We start from the raw sequence: 17,578 nt of genomic DNA, 5'->3' as shown, positions 1-17,578 counted from the left end.
TTCCTTCTCAGGTAAGAGCAAGGAGGCTGAAATCAAACGGATAAATAAAGAGCTGGCCAACATCCGCTCCAAGTTCAAAGGCGACAAAGCCCTGGATGGTTACAGTAAGAAGAAGTATGTCTGCAAGCTTCTCTTCATCTTCCTGCTTGGCCATGACATTGATTTTGGACACATGGAGGCAGTCAACCTGCTTAGTTCCAACAAGTACACAGAGAAACAGATCGTAAGTCCTTTGTTGTTGTTTTTACCATGTTGACATCAAGAGCAAGTTTTTACATTACAGAAGAATGCTGAGAAGAACTAAAACCCTACGATGGTGTGGTTGAAGGGCAGTTTTTTTTGTTTTTGTTTTTTGTATTATTATTTTAAGCAGCATGAAGATAAAATTAGCTTTGCATACATTTCATTCAAGATTGAATGAAATGCAAACAACTGTAGTTCGTGAAAACACAAAACCATTGTCAATGTTTTTCTTTTTGATATTAGGGCTTCCTTTGATTAATACAAACATTAAAAACTTCACTATGTGAACTGGTCCAACCTGGAATGAGCCATATTACCCTGATCAAAAGTTCCATAAAATCATTGTGATTTATGAAACCTTTACTCTGTCTTCTGGTGAACCAAACATCGTATATTATCATATATCATGAGCTGGATGAATTGTTTCTACCCCTTGTAATTACCCAACACAACTATACACATTAAATGTATGATCATGTATGAGTGAGTCTGGCATCGACATGAACAGATTTTTCTATTAAGCCTGGCACACACTGTGCTATTTCAAAAATTATGCCTAGGAAGAGGAAGGAATGGTGAATTAAAGTTAACAACTGTGGAAACATTTATGGCTGCACAAAAGCAGGCAATGAACGGGTGTCTGTTGCAGCAGCACTCACGCCACACAGTTTTTCTTACTAATTTCCTGCTGCTGTATATGTGTTGTAGATCAACTTTAGTCTTTCACACTAAACCACAACAGACCACTAATTTAAGCTTACGACTAGAGATTTTCTTACAGGCCTTATCTTAGCACTATGCACCTCTTTCAGTGATTTTTAGTTTTGACCTAAGAATACGATTTTGCCATTAGCTAAAAGGTTAGGGCACTGTTTAAAAAAAAATTATAATTCACCTATATAAGTACATCTTTAAATTTTTAAATGTGAAAAAGTTCAATATTCTTGTCCCTTATTTCAAAAAGTTAAGCTCATATTTACATAGTTTCTTTACAAATGGAGTGAAATATTTCAAGCCTGAATTTCTTGTAATTTTGATGATTATGGCTTACAGATAATGAAAACCCAAAATGCAGTCTCAGAAATTTAGACTGTTACTATCAGATCAATAAAAATTTATATTTTAAAGAGAAATGTCAGGCTTCTGGAAAGTATGTTCATTTCTATACACAATACTTGGTTGGGGTGCCTTTTGCATGAATTGCTGCATCAGTGCAGCGTAGCATTGAAGGAGGTCAGCCTGTGGTTCTGCTGAGGTCCATTGTTGGGAAGACTGAGCTGACTGAGCAGCTGATCGCTTGGTGACCAAGGTTATTTGTAGTAATTGCTATTTACAATGACCGGAGGTTGTTTTTATTTTGTAGGTCTTTTGAGGAGAACATAATTTTTCTTGGTATCTTTATGTTTAGATACTTCAGTATTGTATTAACTGATCAGTTTTACTATGGGATGCTAATAAAAACAAAGCTGAGTCTCCTGGAGGAGCGGTGGTATCCTAAACTCTCTCCTTTATGATTACAACTCTAACAGGAATGAGCTGACTGATTATTGCCGTTTCCTATAATAAGAATGAAGAAATTGTAAACTAATTTAATGGATAACAACCGTTCTCCTGGGGAGTTCATTCACTCCTTTGTCCCTTCCTACTTAATGTTCTTTCCGAGGATTACAGGACAGGTTATTTACACCTGCAGAATTTCTCGCAGCTTGTCTGTTCAACATTGTGGTTCATCCCTGAGCTAAAAACTGGACTTGACACTGGAAGCAGACCGGTGCTGCTTCAGCATCAGGCGAAGTAACAGATAATGATTGGTTCATGTATATTCTCATTACTCTGTAATGTTCCCAGAAAACATGACAGAACAATGTCTCTGCATAATTCTTGACAAACAAGCAAACTCTGAACACATCTAGATCCCTCCATCTCACTGTGATGGCATCAGAGGTTTGGTCCCCCAGCCGCCTTATTTTCCATTTATGATAAAGATTAGTGTTTGCCTATCTGCCTCACAATGTGATCAAACATGTGTTTTTGACATACTTATCTTTGTACAAACCAATCACAATTTTAGATATGAGTTCTTTTTATTTGTTCCTGTTCTTCTGTATTTGTTTTATGATTGAAAAAAATTGCTGGGAGAAGACCTTTACTTTACTTCATGACAGAACCATTTTGTCTAAGACGGACATGTTTACAGCAGGAGTGGCAACAGAAAATCTGCCCCTGTGCAACATTTGGTTGCAGAGGAGAACAAAGGAAGTACATTCCTCCAATCCGACTACTTAGTTGGCCATTAAAGGCTTTAATTTTAGGTGGTTTTTGAAGTTCATGTAACATTTTGCAGTAAACATTCTTTGATGTATTCAGCCAAACAAATGTCTGTAAAATACAACATTCTCTACCAGGCTGCATTTTGTTTGGCTTACAAAAAATGGACATGTGCATGACAGATCCCCCCCACCCCAAGTGTAAGACCTAGTTATCTATTGTATGAAAGTAAAGTGTAGAAGCATCTAAACAGTTTGCTGGTGAATGTCATTGAGCAACACATAATGTGGTTTGTGCTCCAATGTACATGTTGAAGCACTTGTCTTTGTGCCCGTTTCCTAATTCTTTGCTCGACTGTTTTCTCAGGAACAGGAAATGTTTAGTAAGCAGAAAAAGGATGAGTCAATATCCATGTTGTTGGTGGACTGAGGTTTAGCCAGGATAGTGGATCGTTGTTCTGATGCATTTCTGTTAGAGCCTTTTCAGGAAATATGGAAACCATCCATGCATTTGCAATTATAACAATTTGTAAGGAGGACCATATGAGTTTTGAAAATTTTTAAACCATTATTGTAATTATGAATAATCAATTATTTTCAAAATAAAGGCATTATCAAAGATATAATTTCTTGTTTTTTTTTAGTTTGAAAACTTTTTTTTTTGGGTAATTATAGCTTCTGTTCATATGACTGCTGTAATTGGCTTTAATTACCTGCGGCCAAGGTTGGGAAACATGTCAGGGTGTCCGCTACATGTAATTGATTGTGGCGCACCGACAAGGCAATATAAGAGCTCCTAGTGAAGTAGTGAGAGGTGCGGTTTAATAGTGTTAAACATGCGAGGGACTTGACCAGCAGTTATTTGAGTAAAGTGTGTTGATGGAAAACATCTCAACCAACAACCAATATTTTGGTTAAGAAAACATTGAATATTCTGACCACAGAGTGGGCCCATTGACAACTGACCAGAACACAACATACTCAACCCCTAAACAGCAAAAGCAGCTAAACAAAATATAAGAACTAACATATGAGCTGAGCACAGAGATGTCTGACCAGTGATCAGGAAGCAGTGCTTTTAAGCTGACATTACATTAGATGGTGCTTACAGGCTGCTCCTCATATTGGCTTAGCTGTTCTCTTTGGTGCCCTGAGGTCCCACTCAGCCTTATTTGTGCAGCCTCCAACAGTCTGCTGAGTTTTCTCTCTCCTGTTTGGAGAATATCAGACAAACTGTAGCCAAAAACTGAAGCAGGTTTGATGGAACGGAGATGACGTTTCTCTCCTCGCCTATAAACGTCCCACTTGCATAAACTCATGTATTTGTAATCACTCGTTGATCCAGAATTTCCTTCCTTTGCAGATGAGTCCTTTGTGATTTGATGTACCGTCTCTTACTCCGGTCGGGTTGTTTAGTTTGTTCTGCTGCTGCTCACCTCAAACACACTAAGCACTCGGTTTTCCGGATGGGTGTGGGGAAAGAGCGCTATGATTGAGTGATATGTTCAGGAGCGTCAGAAAACTAAGCTTCCAGGAAATTATATGCAGTAAGGAAAAAATTGTATGTAAATATGTTGATATTAGTGATAGTCATTTGCATATCTCACAAGGCATAATATTGAATTGTTAAAAATGGTTCAAATATCAGTATATACCTTCTTCCTACTACTTCACCTTCTTTAGCTTGTCAATACTCTCTGTAAGTTGAACATTGTAGTGGAATTTTCTTATCAAAGTGGGAGAGAAATTAACTCATTAAAAGAGAAAGACCAGACTTTGTCTTTATACATTTATTCAAAGGCATTGCAGCGTTTGAAGACCCTGTCACTGAGCTTGGTCAGTGAAGCAGAGCCCTGATCAACATTTACACACAGTATTTAAAGAGTATGTGGGTGTTACCTCAACTTAAAAGAGTTTGTGCTTTATGGCCCTAGACCCTCCTCGGGTCAGAGGTAACAAAGTTATCTACGAGCAGACCCATCTGCTCTTCCTGAGACATCACCCTAAAGGATGGGTTTTAACCATTAAACGTCTGATACTGGCTTTTACAGCTTCCTCCTCTTACAGATGTTCTGAAGAAAGAGAGGTAACCCAAAGGTCATACATTTTAGAGCACTTAATAAAAGAATTTACATTACAACATTCACCAAACTCTACTTATCTAGTAATGCCAGTTCTATACTCTCACCCTCTTCCCTCACCTCCTGTTTCTCTGAAATAAAATCTGGGTTCACTTCAAACTTCCTTAAAATAACTAGTGATAAAACTGAGCTCCTTATAGGAACAAAAGCTGTATTGTCCAAAGTAAACCGTTTTTTTCCCCTCACCTCAGCTCAAGAGTTGGGTGTCGTCCTTGATGGCTCTCTGTCTCTCACCTCTCACATTAATAAGATCACCCGGTCTGCATATTTTTATCTACAAAACATTAAAAGTCTCCATCCCTCCCTTTCCCCTCACTCCTCCTCAGTTCTGGTTCACAGCCTCGTCACCCCGTATTGATTATAGCAACTGTCTTCTTTTTGGTGACTCAAAAATCTCGCTATAAACTCTTAATGGTCCAGAACTCAGCTGTTCACTGGAACTTCATTTCACCACATCACCCAGTCATTGGCTCCCAGTCAGAAACAAATCCAAAATCTTTTTTTTTTTTTACATTCTCACCTGTTCAAAACTGCTTACTCCTTGTGATTGGATGATTCCATTAATGAAAGTTTTTCACCTGGTTTTATTCTTGTTTTTAACTTTTCATTTTTACATTGACACTGAATGTTATCAAAGGTGCCTGTAAATGAATTGTATTATTTGTTTTACAGGCCTTGAGACGACATGGGTTGTGAATTGGCGTAATATAAATGAACTTAATTATTATTATTATATCATCCCCTAGCTGTACGGGGAGACTGCAGACTGTAATCAGAGAAGTTTGCAACTTTGATTAATTTGTTAGATGCTGCTTTCAAAGTCCCTAGAAACCATCCTAATTCTGGGTGCTGATCCATGATCTACTTGTGTTTACTTTGTTGGAATTAATATCCCTGCTCAAAAACAATATAAATGGAAGTTTAATTTGATCTCATACTGGTGACAGATACAGACATCCGGCCTCATTGTCCACACAAACGTAGTGAAATACAGGTCCTTCTCAAAAAATTAGCATATTGTGATAAAGTTCATTATTTTCCATAATGTCATGATGAAAATTTAACATTCATATATTTTAGATTCATTGCACACTAACTGAAATATTTCAGGTCTTTTATTGTCTTAATACGGATGATTTTGGCATACAGGTCATGAAAACCCAAAATTCCTATCTCACAAAATTAGCATATCATTAAAAGGGTCTCTAAACGAGCTATGAACCTAATCATCTGAAACAACAAGTTAACTCTAAACACCTGCAAAAGATTCCTGAGGCCTTTAAAACTCCCAGCCTGGTCCATCACTCAAAACCCCAATCATGGGTAAGACTGCCGACCTGACTGCTGTCCAGAAGGCCACTATTGACACCCTCAAGCAAGAGGGTAAGACACAGAAAGAAATTTCTGAACAAATAGGCTGTTCCCAGAGTGCTGTATCAAGGCACCTTAGTGGGAAGTCTGTGGGAAGGAAAAAGTGTGGCAGAAAACGCTGCACAACGAGAAGAGGTGACCGGACCCTGAGGAAGATTGTGGAGAAGGGCCGATTCCAGACCTTGGGGGACCTGCGGAAGCAGTGGACTGAGTCTGGAGTAGAAACATCCAGAGCCACCGTGCACAGGCGTGTGCAGGAAATGGGCTACAGGTGCCGCATTCCCCAGGTCAAGCCACTTTTGAACCAGAAACAGCGGCAGAAGCGCCTGACCTGGGCTACAGATAAGCAGCACTGGACTGTTGCTCAGTGGTCCAAAGTACTTTTTTCGGATGAAAGCAAATTCTGCATGTCATTCGGAAATCAAGGTGCCAGAGTCTGGAGGAAGACTGGGGAGAAGGAAATGCCAAAATGCCAGAAGTCCAGTGTCAAGTACCCACAGTCAGTGATGGTCTGGGGTGCCGTGTCAGCTGCTGGTGTTGGTCCACTGTGTTTTATCAAGGACAGGGTCAATGCAGCTAGCTATCAGGAGATTTTGGAGCACTTCATGCTTCCATCTGCTGAAAAGCTTTATGGAGATGAAGATTTCATTTTTCAGCACGACCTGGCACCTGCTCACAGTGCCAAAACCACTGGTAAATGGTTTACTGACCATGGTATCACTGTGCTCAATTGGCTTGCCAACTCTCCTGACCTGAACCCCATAGAGAATCTGTGGGATATTGTGAAGAGAACGTTGAGAGACTCAAGACCCAACACTCTGGATGAGCTAAAGGCCGCTATCGAAGCATCCTGGGCCTCCATAAGACCTCAGCAGTGCCACAGGCTGATTGCCTCCATGCCACGCCGCATTGAAGCAGTCATTTCTGCAAAAGGATTCCCGACCAAGTATTGAGTGCATAACTGTACATGATTATTTGAAGGTTGACGTTTTTTGTATTAAAAACACTTTTCTTTTATTGGTCGGATGAAATATGCTAATTTTGTGAGATAGGAATTTTGGGTTTTCATGAGCTGTATGCCAAAATCATCCGTATTAAGACAATAAAAGACTTGAAATATTTCAGTTAGTGTGCAATGAATGTAAAATATATGAATGTTAAATTTTCATCATGACATTATGGAAAATAATTAACTTTATCACAATATGCTAATTTTTTGAGAAGGACCTGTAATAGATGAAATGTAAAGCAGATTGTATTGGAGCGACAGCGTATTATTATTATTGCAACTTTTACTGGTGATAAGGTTATAACATTTATGATACAGAAAAAATGTTTAGTGCAGCTTAAATAGTGCAATAAATTAGGTACGTAGTACTTTTAACAAAACAGTGATGATTCTGACAACTCAGATGAATTTAAATCCAGTGATCATGATTTATATATATATAAATAAAAATAAATATCTAGTTTCATCCCCAGGTGGAGCTATATTGAGTATACCACAGATCTTCTAATACAGCTGTACATCTACTACAGATTGTGAATGACTACTTTCTGGTTAAGTAAGGTTGTTCTATACTGTATTCCAATGTGTTTCCAAGGTTTTGTAAACCTGCTCCAGAGTAAACATGATGTGCATGTTAATATCCTGAATGGGGGTAAGTTGTTCAGCAACCTTAGATTAATTTACTGAACTGTGGTCTGAACTCTACCCAAAAGAAGTAACATAAAACTCAGCAGAAGAAAGATGTGGTGTTTTGGCACCACCTACTGGTTTGGTGTGAAATTAACATTGAATGCGTTCAGTCTTTAGTCTCAACATGCTGACTCTGAGGTACAGCCTGCATACGATATGTGCTCCTCACAATAAGTGCTATAAATGTTTCTTACAGAACCGCTTCAGTCAGCAGTGATGGTGTAAGCATAGAGACCCAAATACATTGAAACGATTCCTATGCTTTTCTTATTCATGCTGCAAAATGTCTCTTTGTCCTGCAGCTTGTTTTAACCTATATACTGTTCTTATAGTGATTTTCTGCTGTCTGTATCTCTCCAGGGTTACCTGTTTATCTCAGTGTTGGTGAACAGCAACAGTGAGTTGATCCGTCTGATCAATAATGCTATCAAGAACGACCTGTCCAGTCGAAACCCTACCTTCATGTGCCTGGCTCTCCACTGCATCGCCAACGTAGGCAGCCGGGAGATGGCTGAGGCCTTTGCCAGTGAGATCCCACGCATCTTGGTGGCTGGGTGAGTCTGGTTGAGGCTGGCATGTTGGAGGACGTAGAAAAGTTAGGTTGTCATCTCTTTGCCTCTTGATGATTTGCTGTAAATGGTGAATTGAAAGAGCACCTGTGACCCGTCCGATCTGTTTGCATTTGTCAATTGAAGGGATACGATGGACAGTGTTAAGCAGTCGGCTGCTTTGTGTCTGCTGCGCCTCTATAAAACTTCTCCTGACTTGGTGCTGATGGGTGAATGGACATCACGAGTGGTACACCTGCTCAATGACCAACACATGGTGAGACCAACTCAAGTTTAGATACCGTGTGTATTATTAGAGTTTATTGATCTAAGACAAGAACCACTGATTAGTCTCTGAACTGATGAGGTTCTTGTTGTGGATGCAGGGTGTTGTGACAGCAGCCATCTCTCTCATCACCTGTCTGAGCCAGAAGAATCCAGATGAGTTCAAGACGTGTGTTTCTTTGGCTGTGTCCCGACTCAGCCGGGTGAGTGTTGATAAATACACAGCTGATTTTAATTTCTGTTAATGCTGCTAATTTCCAAGTATGGTTTATACTGAAAGTTTGGATTTTCAACATTTCTGACATGATTTAAAATCATGATGTATATTTTAAAAGTCAGAGCAGCCAATACACTGTAGTCTCCACCCATCTATTTTATTATTTTTAACTGCAGCGATGTTTTTGTCCAGTTTTATTTTAATATCAGGTGATGGCTCAGAACAACATGTCACTTTATTGGCCAGGCTTTAAGTATTAGCATTCCTCCTCTTTGACAAAGGTAGCTTGTGACTGGTTAAAGAAGCATTCAGAAATAAATAAGTTGTTATCTAAGACTGAATAGATGAATAATGCTGATATCAAAATGTCTCTGAAGTTCTGGTCTAGGAGTGAGACCAGACACGAATAGAGTCTGTTCTAATTGCGAATTGGAAAACCAGTAGGATTTGCCAATTGTTGTGCTTACTACCATTACCATTAAAAGCTAATAATAATATTTTCTCTCCATTGTCGGTGTTCAAATATTGAAGGTCAGTGTTCACAAATAGAGGTTGGTTCTCTGTTCCTCTGGTTTAATGTAGACAAAGTGTCAGCACTGCTATTACAGAGCTCGTATCTTTACTTGCAGCCACTTTGGATATTTAACACGGACTACAGGGGCCAGTCTAGTTGGACTTTTGACTTAGAGGAACTGATTATTGCTTCATAAATGTAGGAGTTACTGTTTTATTGTAAGTGTTGTCATCAACCTTAAATGTTTTAAAAAGTCAAACACTGTTTATTCACCAGTTAAAGTAATAAAGTTGTAAAAACATCATTCTTTCAGTGTTTTTGGTTTTTATGTAAAGGTCGTTCAGGGTTTTGTTAAACATCACCAATTTGTTTTGCAGTGGGGAGAACAAATATTTGATCCACTGTTAATTTTGCAGGTTTTCCCACTTGCAAAGGTGGTCCTCTTCAACTGAGTGACGGAATCTAAAACATAAACCCAGAAAACCACATTTTCTGATTATTATATATTTTTTAAGTCATAAATTAGCATTTTATTGCATGACATAAGTATTTGATCACCTAACAACCAGTGAACCGGCTCTCACAGGCCTGTTAGAAGCCCTCCTGTTCTCCACTCATTACCTGCATTAACTGCACCTGTTTGAACTTCTTATCTGTATAAAACACACCTGTCCACACACTCAATCAAACAAACTCCAACCTCTCCACACTGGCCAAGACCAGAGAGCTGTGGAAGGACATCAGGGATCAAACCGTAGACCTGCACAAGGCTGGGATGGACTACAGGAAAATAGCCAAGTAGCTTGGTGAGAAGACAACAACTATTGGTGCAATTAGAAGAAAATCGAAGAAGTTCAAGATGAGGGTCAGTCTCCCTCGTTCTGAGGCTCCATGCAAGATCTCACCTTGTGGGGCATCAGTGATCATAAGGAAGGTGAGGGATCAGCCCAGAACTACACAGCAGGACCTAGTCAATGACCTGAAGAGAGCTGGGACCATAGTCTCAAAGAAGACCACCAGTAACACACTACACCACCATGGATGAAAATCCTGCAGAGCACGCAAGGTCCCCCTGCTCAAGGCAGCGCATTTCCAGGCCCATCTGAAGTCTGCCAGTAACCATCTGGATGATCCAGAGGAGGAATGGGAGAAGTGGTCTGATGAGACAAAATAGAGCTTTTTGGTCTAAACTCCACTTGCTGTGTTTGGAGGAAGAAGGATGAATACAACCCCAAGAACACCATCCCTACCATAAAGCATGGATGTGGAAACATCATTCTTAGGGGATGCTTTTCTGCAAAGGGGACATGACGACTGCACAGTATTGAGGGGAGGATGGATCGGGAGATCTTAGCCAACAACCTCCTTCCCTCTTCTGATGTATCAAAAACGTATGTCATGCAGTAAAAAGGAAATTAATTACATAAAAATCCACACAATGTGATTTTCTGGATTTTTGTTGTAGATTCCGTCAATCACAGTTGAAGAGTAGCTATGATAAAAATGAAAGACTTCTACATGCTTTCCAAGTAGGAAAACCTGCAAAATCAGCAGTGGATCAAATACTTGTTTCCCCCACTGTATGTCTTTAGTGTAACATAAGGAATGTTGGTCTTCTGATGCTGGCTCTGTTAGGGGCAGGGTAAATGTTCCAGGGCTTTGTATTCTTTCTTTATGTTTCAATCTGGTTAATTATTATTTTGATCTATTATGGTTATGAGCACCAGGGTTGGCATATTGTTGTAATTTGACTCATTTCTGATTGAATGTTACAGCTGAACCTTTTTGTCATACAGGGGCCCACTTGAGCACTTGTAAGTAATAGAAATGATCTCCTGCTACTGTTCTACCCTTGTGCCTTTTAAAGATGTTTCTGAACATTTGAGAAAGTGTTTTTTTTTATTCTTAAGAATTGGTGCATGGTATGCTACAGTTAATTGGGGCCGAAGCTCTTTAGGTTTATTATCTAATACAATTTAGCATTGTATAATAGAAACTCTTAAATATTTTTTTCCAGATTGTGTCTTCAGCCTCAACTGATCTGCAGGATTATACTTACTATTTTGTGCCGGCACCTTGGCTGTCCTGCAAACTGCTCCGTTTGCTGCAGTGTTACCCTCCACCAGAAGATGGCGCAGTCAAAGGCCGTCTGGTAGAGTGTCTGGAAACGATCCTGAATAAGGCCCAGGAGCCTCCCAAATCCAAAAAGGTTCAGCATTCCAACGCCAAGAATGCCATCTTGTTTGAGGCTATCTCACTTATCATCCACTATGACAGGTGAGTTTCATTTTTGCCACAATATGATGGGAGATATGACATTTCTACAATGGCTTGTTCTGCACAAAAACTTGTGCAGTACCATACATATATATTCATATTTACACATGAGGGTATGTATTGTTTACTTGTGTGTGAATATGAGTGAAGTCCATTAACTACTTATAAATGGTCTGGAGTACTTGGTACATGTGTGGATAGTATAAATGCTAGGAGTATAGCAGTTTGGCCCTGTGGGTTCCGTACACACATGGACTGAATGAATGCAGTGTTGTTTTCCACCTGAACAGAATGTTTACTTGCGGAAATAAGTGCACAGTGCATCGTTCTGTAGGGCAACTTTAGAAAGTGACAACCAAACAGCAGAGAGGACACCCGGCTATCGCCAGACTCTATCTGGAAACATTAAGGTTCTCATGAACGTAGCTTGCTTTGCATGTATCTAAGATGTAATAACACAGTGGTACTGTCCTGACTGGTCCCTCTGACCAGAGACCATTTCCCAATAGCAGTGCTAATACTTATGTCATGCAAAAAAATTCAAGATAATTACTTAATCACACAATGTTAGTTTTCTGAATTTTTGTTTCAGATTCTGTCACTCACAGTTGAAGAGTACCTATGATAAAGATTAAAGACTTCTACATGCTTTGCAAGTGGAAAAACCTACAAATTCAGCAATGTATTAAATACTTGGTCTTCCCACTGTATATTTGATGACCTGGACAGATGGATAGCTCTTCCACTGTCAATGATGGGTAGAACTGCTTTACTCCTAGTGAATATTCTGCCCAGACTTCATCATTTTCAAATGGTCCCTGTTTTATTTAATAATAAAACAATTAGAAGGGTAAACAGCTGGTTCAGTTCATTTACCTGGAACAGAAAGAAACCAAGACTAAAAATATCCAAGTTACAAATGTCTGTGGAGCAGGGAGATTTAGCTGTCCCAAATTGTAGGCTATATTCGATAGCTGCACAGCTGCGGTACATATCTGAGTGGATGAATAATGATCCAGAATCAGTGTGGCTAGATTTGGAAGAGATGAATGCGGGCTGTGATTTCTCAAGTCTTCTCTTTGCTTGGACCCAAAGAAAACTGCAAGTGCTTGGAACAATAACATGTTAATTACAGCAAATCTGCAAGCCTGGCAAGTAATAAGAAAATTAGAGGGTCGTTCTAAAACATTGTCCTCATTGGCTCCATTATACAGTCACATGGGTTTTCCCCCAGCTACCTCGGACGACTCTGGGTCATCTATTTGATTGAGGACGGATGCTTACATTTGAACAAATCCGACAGAAATATGATCTACCCAGCAGTCATTTCTTCAGATATTTGCACATTCGTAGCAGTATCTTCAATGCAAATGGAATGCTGATTTCAATCTCCCTTTAGATGCATCAACATGGTTAGACATATGATGGTTGCCAGAGAGATCTACATATGTAACAGAACAAGAGAGACCCAGTTTAGAATATTACATTAACAGATTACATGACAGCTCAGACACAGGAGGAACTCAAGTTTATCTGAAAAGTGTTACAAATGTCATGTAGAGGTGGGAAGCTATATGCACTGATTTGGATGTGCACTCTAGTTGAGGAGTACTGCAGATAGATTGTTAGTAAACATAATTAGATTTGAATGCTCCTTTTGATGCTGATCCTCAGGTTCTGCTTGTTGTCAGCATGTTTCTTTACTGATATGTTTATGCCAGAAAATGTAATAAAGATATCATTCAAAAATGAATATTTTTGTGAGGAAAAGGGTTTTAATTAACTGGTAAATTAGTAAATCATACATTCTTTAGTTGTAAATATGCAGAAGGGTTTGAGTGCCTTTCTGTCATTGAATATTATTAAAACCTTTCATGTGTCACACCAGACATGAGCAGAAGACAGGGATATTAAAACCATCAAACAGAACCAAGTGTTGCATGTAGCTGAACTTTGAACTTTACAACAGCACAAGGAAGGCTTTTTAATCACGTTTTGCTTTCACTACATGCAGAGGGAAACTACTGGAGTAGCTGGTATTAGCAGCTCATAGTGAGTCAGCAAACATTTAGCTGAATGGTCTGGTTTGGTCTAGAGTTGAGGGTAAATTGGCAAGGCTTTGGGTTGATGGCTACCACACCACATCAGAGTGCTCCACCCTATTCATAACTTGACAAAATAGTTCAAACTGATTTGAAAATGGTTAGAAATGCTCCTTGCCTTAAGTTATGGTGGACTATGCTCTTTTCTTTTTCTTTAAGCGTTATAAATTTATGTAGGAAAATCTGTGACAGGAATGCGAATTTGCTTTAGAAATGCCATGTCACCCACCCACCCCTACTTTAAGGATGTATGTCTAATATCTGTAGTTAGGCTATCTGTGAAGCAAGCTATTTTTCTTTCCCAGTGAACCAAACCTTCTGGTGCGAGCCTGTAACCAGCTTGGCCAGTTCCTTCAACACAGAGAGACCAATCTGCGCTATCTAGCTCTGGAAAGCATGTGTACTCTGGCAAGCTCAGAGTTCTCCCACGAAGCAGTCAAGACACACATCGAGACAGTCATCAACGCCCTCAAGGTGCTGCTTCACCCAGAAGACCACATAACCTAAATATATATCTTTATTTATGACAGAGAATAACTGCATGGTGGTCCTCAGTTTTTTGTTTTTTATTTGATTTTTTATTTTTTTTCCCCCCAAGACTGAGAGAGATGTGAGTGTTCGACAGCGAGCGGCTGATCTGCTGTATGCCATGTGTGATCGCAGCAACGCTAAGCAGATTGTAGCAGAGATGCTCAGCTACCTGGAGACAGCGGACTATTCCATCAGAGAGGAGATGGTGCGTCTGACACACATTGATGTCTCTAAAAAATATGGAAATTCATGAAGTAGGCAACCACTAACATAAAACAAATCACTTTAATAAAAATGAATATATATTCACATTATGGTAAGACTCATATTAAGCAGCAAAAGCGCCTAAATATTAATGACAAATTATTTTACATTAGTTATTTTGAGTGAGAAGCTAAATTATCTTGGAAATAAAGACCATTTGACATTACCTCGTATCTTTGATTCAATTCAAAAATACTTTATTAATCCCAAAGGGAAATTAAATGTTGTTATACCTCATATTATGAAGGTTTCCTCAAAGAGCCGTTGTAGATGCTGATGGCTGTGGGCAGGAAGGATCTCCTGTAGCGCTCTGTCTTACAGCAGATTTGAAGAAGCCTCTGACTGAAGACACTGTTGTTGTAGGACAGTCTCATGAAGAGGATGCTCAGGGTTCTCCATAATGTTCCTCATTTTATGAAGAATCCGTCTTTGTACTATCATCTGAGGTTCCAGAGGAGTCTCCAGAACAGAGCCTGTCTTCTTTATTAGCTTTTTTAAGTCCCTGGCTCTGATGCTGCTACCCCAACAGATTCCCAACAGATTTTGGCAGAAGAAACCACACTCTCCACAGCTAACAGATGATCTGCAGCATCTTGCTGCAAACACTGAAGGTCCTAAGCTTCCTCAAGAAGTACAGTCTGCTCTGTCCCTTCTTGTAGATGGCTTCACAGTTGCATCTCCACTCTAGTCTGTTGTCCAGGTGAACACCGAGGTATTTATACTCCTCCACCACCTCCACTTCTTCTCCCATGATAGAAATAGTTTTTGACTTATTCCTGTTTCTCTTACAATCTACAATCATCTCCTTTGTTTTAGTCACGTTCAAAATGAGATGATTGTTTCCACACCATGCTACAAAGCGGTCCACCACCTTCCTGTACTCAGCTTCTTGTCCATCTCTGATCCACCCCACGACTGCAGAATCATCCGAGTATTTCTGCAGATGACAGGAGTCATCTGGAAGTCTGAGGTGTACAGAGTGAAAAGGAATGGTGAGAGTACCGTCCCCTGTGGTGCTCCTGTGCTGCTGACTACCTAGTTAGACTCACAACCCTTCAGTCTCACAAACTGTGGTCTGTTTGTCAGGTAGTCTTTGATCCAGGAGATTGTTGAGGCCTCCACCTGAGTCTTCCGGAGTTTCTGACAAAGCAAATCAGGTTGGATTGTATTAAATGCACTCGAGAAATCAAAGAACATGATCCTCACAGTGCTACTGGCTTTGTCCAGATGACAGTGGGTTTGTTGAAGCAGGTGTATGATGGCATCTTCAACTCCAACTCCACAGTGATAAGCAAACTGAAGGGGGTCCTGATGGTTTACTGTTTGCTTACTCAGGTGGGCCAACAGGAGTCTCTCTAGGATTTGGTTGAAGGCAAACATGTAGAAGCAGAAGGGTCCATGGCTGAGGTGGAAGATAAAACATTTGAGGTGTGACAGGAAACCTGTGGGTCAAAGAAGGGTGTTATGTCTGTTTGGCTGTGGGCAGGAGAGGAGGATGCAGAGCTTGTTTCTGAACTGAACCTATTGAAGAATGTATTCAGTTCATTGGCTCTGTCCAGACATCCATTTTTCCGATCTTGCTTTTACTTGAAGCTGGAGAGAAAGCTCCAGCAAAACAATATCAGAGATGTGTGGTGAGGGATGAAGATGATTCGTCTTCTTGTACACCTCCTGGCGGTCTCTTATCTTTGTTTCTTCTGTATACTCAATAATTCCCTGTCTCCCTTTCTGAAGGCTCTTTTTTTCTTGTTAAGCAGTTCCCTCACTGGTGATCCAGGGTTAGTTATTGGGGAAGCATCTCACTGTTCTGGTGGGGATGGTGTTATCAAAGCAACCTCACAGGGCTTCTTCAGCTTCCTGGGACCATCTTCTAACAGTTCTCTTTATTACTGGTTTACTCTGAACAAGTCACTTATATTTCATGCAGAGAAAAACAAGATTGTGATCTGACTTAGCTAGAGGAGGTCTTGCTTTATGTTTTTGCAACATGTATGAGTCCCTTGACATTTGCATAAAAGAAATCCAATGTTTTTTTTCCTCTGGTAGAGCAGCTGACAGACTGTTGAAACGTTGGAAGTTGAGCAGATAGTGAAGCATGGTTAAAATCACAAGAAATGGCCACCAGTGTATTGGGGTGTTGCGTCTGAAGCTTAGCAACTGAGCTGATGGCATCACCTGAAGAATTGGCAACAGCTGATGGCGGATGTGTTGCACTGCTTTCATTTAGGTGCTGAAAGTGGCCATCCTCGCAGAAAAGTATGCTGTGGATTACTCCTGGTATGTAGACACCATTCTTAACCTCATCCGGATTGCTGGGGACTACGTCAGCGAAGAGGTGTGGTACCGTGTCATTCAGATCGTGATCAACCGAGATGATGTGCAAGGCTACGCTGCCAAGACCGTCTTTGAGGTACCTTTATGTGAAACCTTTTAAGTTTTATTTTTTTTCCTAAAGCAGTATTTTTTGAAGAACTGTAATTTTGTGTTTGATTTTTGTTAAAGTTTTGTAAAGCTAGAGTCATCAGGTAACTGTGCTTGAGTCTTAACCCTGTGCCCAATTTTAACAAAGGCCATTTGTAACACCAAGCAAGCTACCCAAGGAAGCTCTTAAAACATGGAGCAGTTTTAGTTTGAAGATTTGAAACTGGAATCATTTTGTTGCAGGCCCTGCAAGCCCCAGCATGCCATGAGAACATGGTGAAGGTTGGAGGGTACATTCTGGGAGAGTTTGGGAATCTGATTGCTGGTGACCCACGGTCCAGGTATGTTGACTTTTGGACTGCACAGCATAAATCTGATATTTCTGAGGATAAATGTTTACATTGTTTTCCTTTTTCCTCTAGTCCCCTGGTCCAGTTCAACCTTCTCCACTCCAAGTTCCACCTGTGCTCTGTGCCGACTCGTGCCCTCCTTCTGTCGGCTTACATCAAATTTATTAACCTGTTCCCAGAAACCAAGGCCACCATCCAAGAGGTGTTGCGCTGCGACAGCCAGATCCGTAACTCTGATGTAGAGCTGCAGCAGCGAGCTGTCGAGTATTTGAAGCTCTCTTCCATTGCCAGCACAGATGTCTTGGTTAGTTCTGACTACCCGCTTTGACCAAACTCAGCCCAGGTTAG

At 40.2% G+C, this 17,578-nt stretch overlaps 1 protein-coding gene across 4 annotated transcripts in view; it reads left to right on the top strand.

Moving 5' to 3' along the window:
* LOC124862851 (AP-2 complex subunit alpha-2-like) overlaps positions 1–17,578 on the top strand; it is a 39,163-nt gene that overhangs the window by 4,653 nt on the left and 16,932 nt on the right. For all 4 annotated transcript variants that reach the window (XM_047357027.1, XM_047357026.1, XM_047357029.1 and 1 more), the window contains 10 exons: positions 12–223; positions 8,082–8,275; positions 8,417–8,546; positions 8,656–8,757; positions 11,303–11,562; positions 13,970–14,138; positions 14,263–14,400; positions 16,687–16,869; positions 17,124–17,221; positions 17,303–17,534. In XM_047357027.1, coding sequence (XP_047212983.1) covers positions 12–223; positions 8,082–8,275; positions 8,417–8,546; positions 8,656–8,757; positions 11,303–11,562; positions 13,970–14,138; positions 14,263–14,400; positions 16,687–16,869; positions 17,124–17,221; positions 17,303–17,534 — 1,718 coding nt within the window. The remainder of the gene's footprint in view (positions 1–11; positions 224–8,081; positions 8,276–8,416; positions 8,547–8,655; positions 8,758–11,302; positions 11,563–13,969; positions 14,139–14,262; positions 14,401–16,686; positions 16,870–17,123; positions 17,222–17,302; positions 17,535–17,578) is intronic.

The sequence above is a fragment of the Girardinichthys multiradiatus genome, chromosome X (assembly GCF_021462225.1).
Source record: "Girardinichthys multiradiatus isolate DD_20200921_A chromosome X, DD_fGirMul_XY1, whole genome shotgun sequence".
In the NCBI taxonomy this organism is placed as follows: Eukaryota; Metazoa; Chordata; class Actinopteri; order Cyprinodontiformes; family Goodeidae; genus Girardinichthys; species Girardinichthys multiradiatus.
This window is presented reverse-complemented; position numbering and strand designations above follow the sequence as displayed.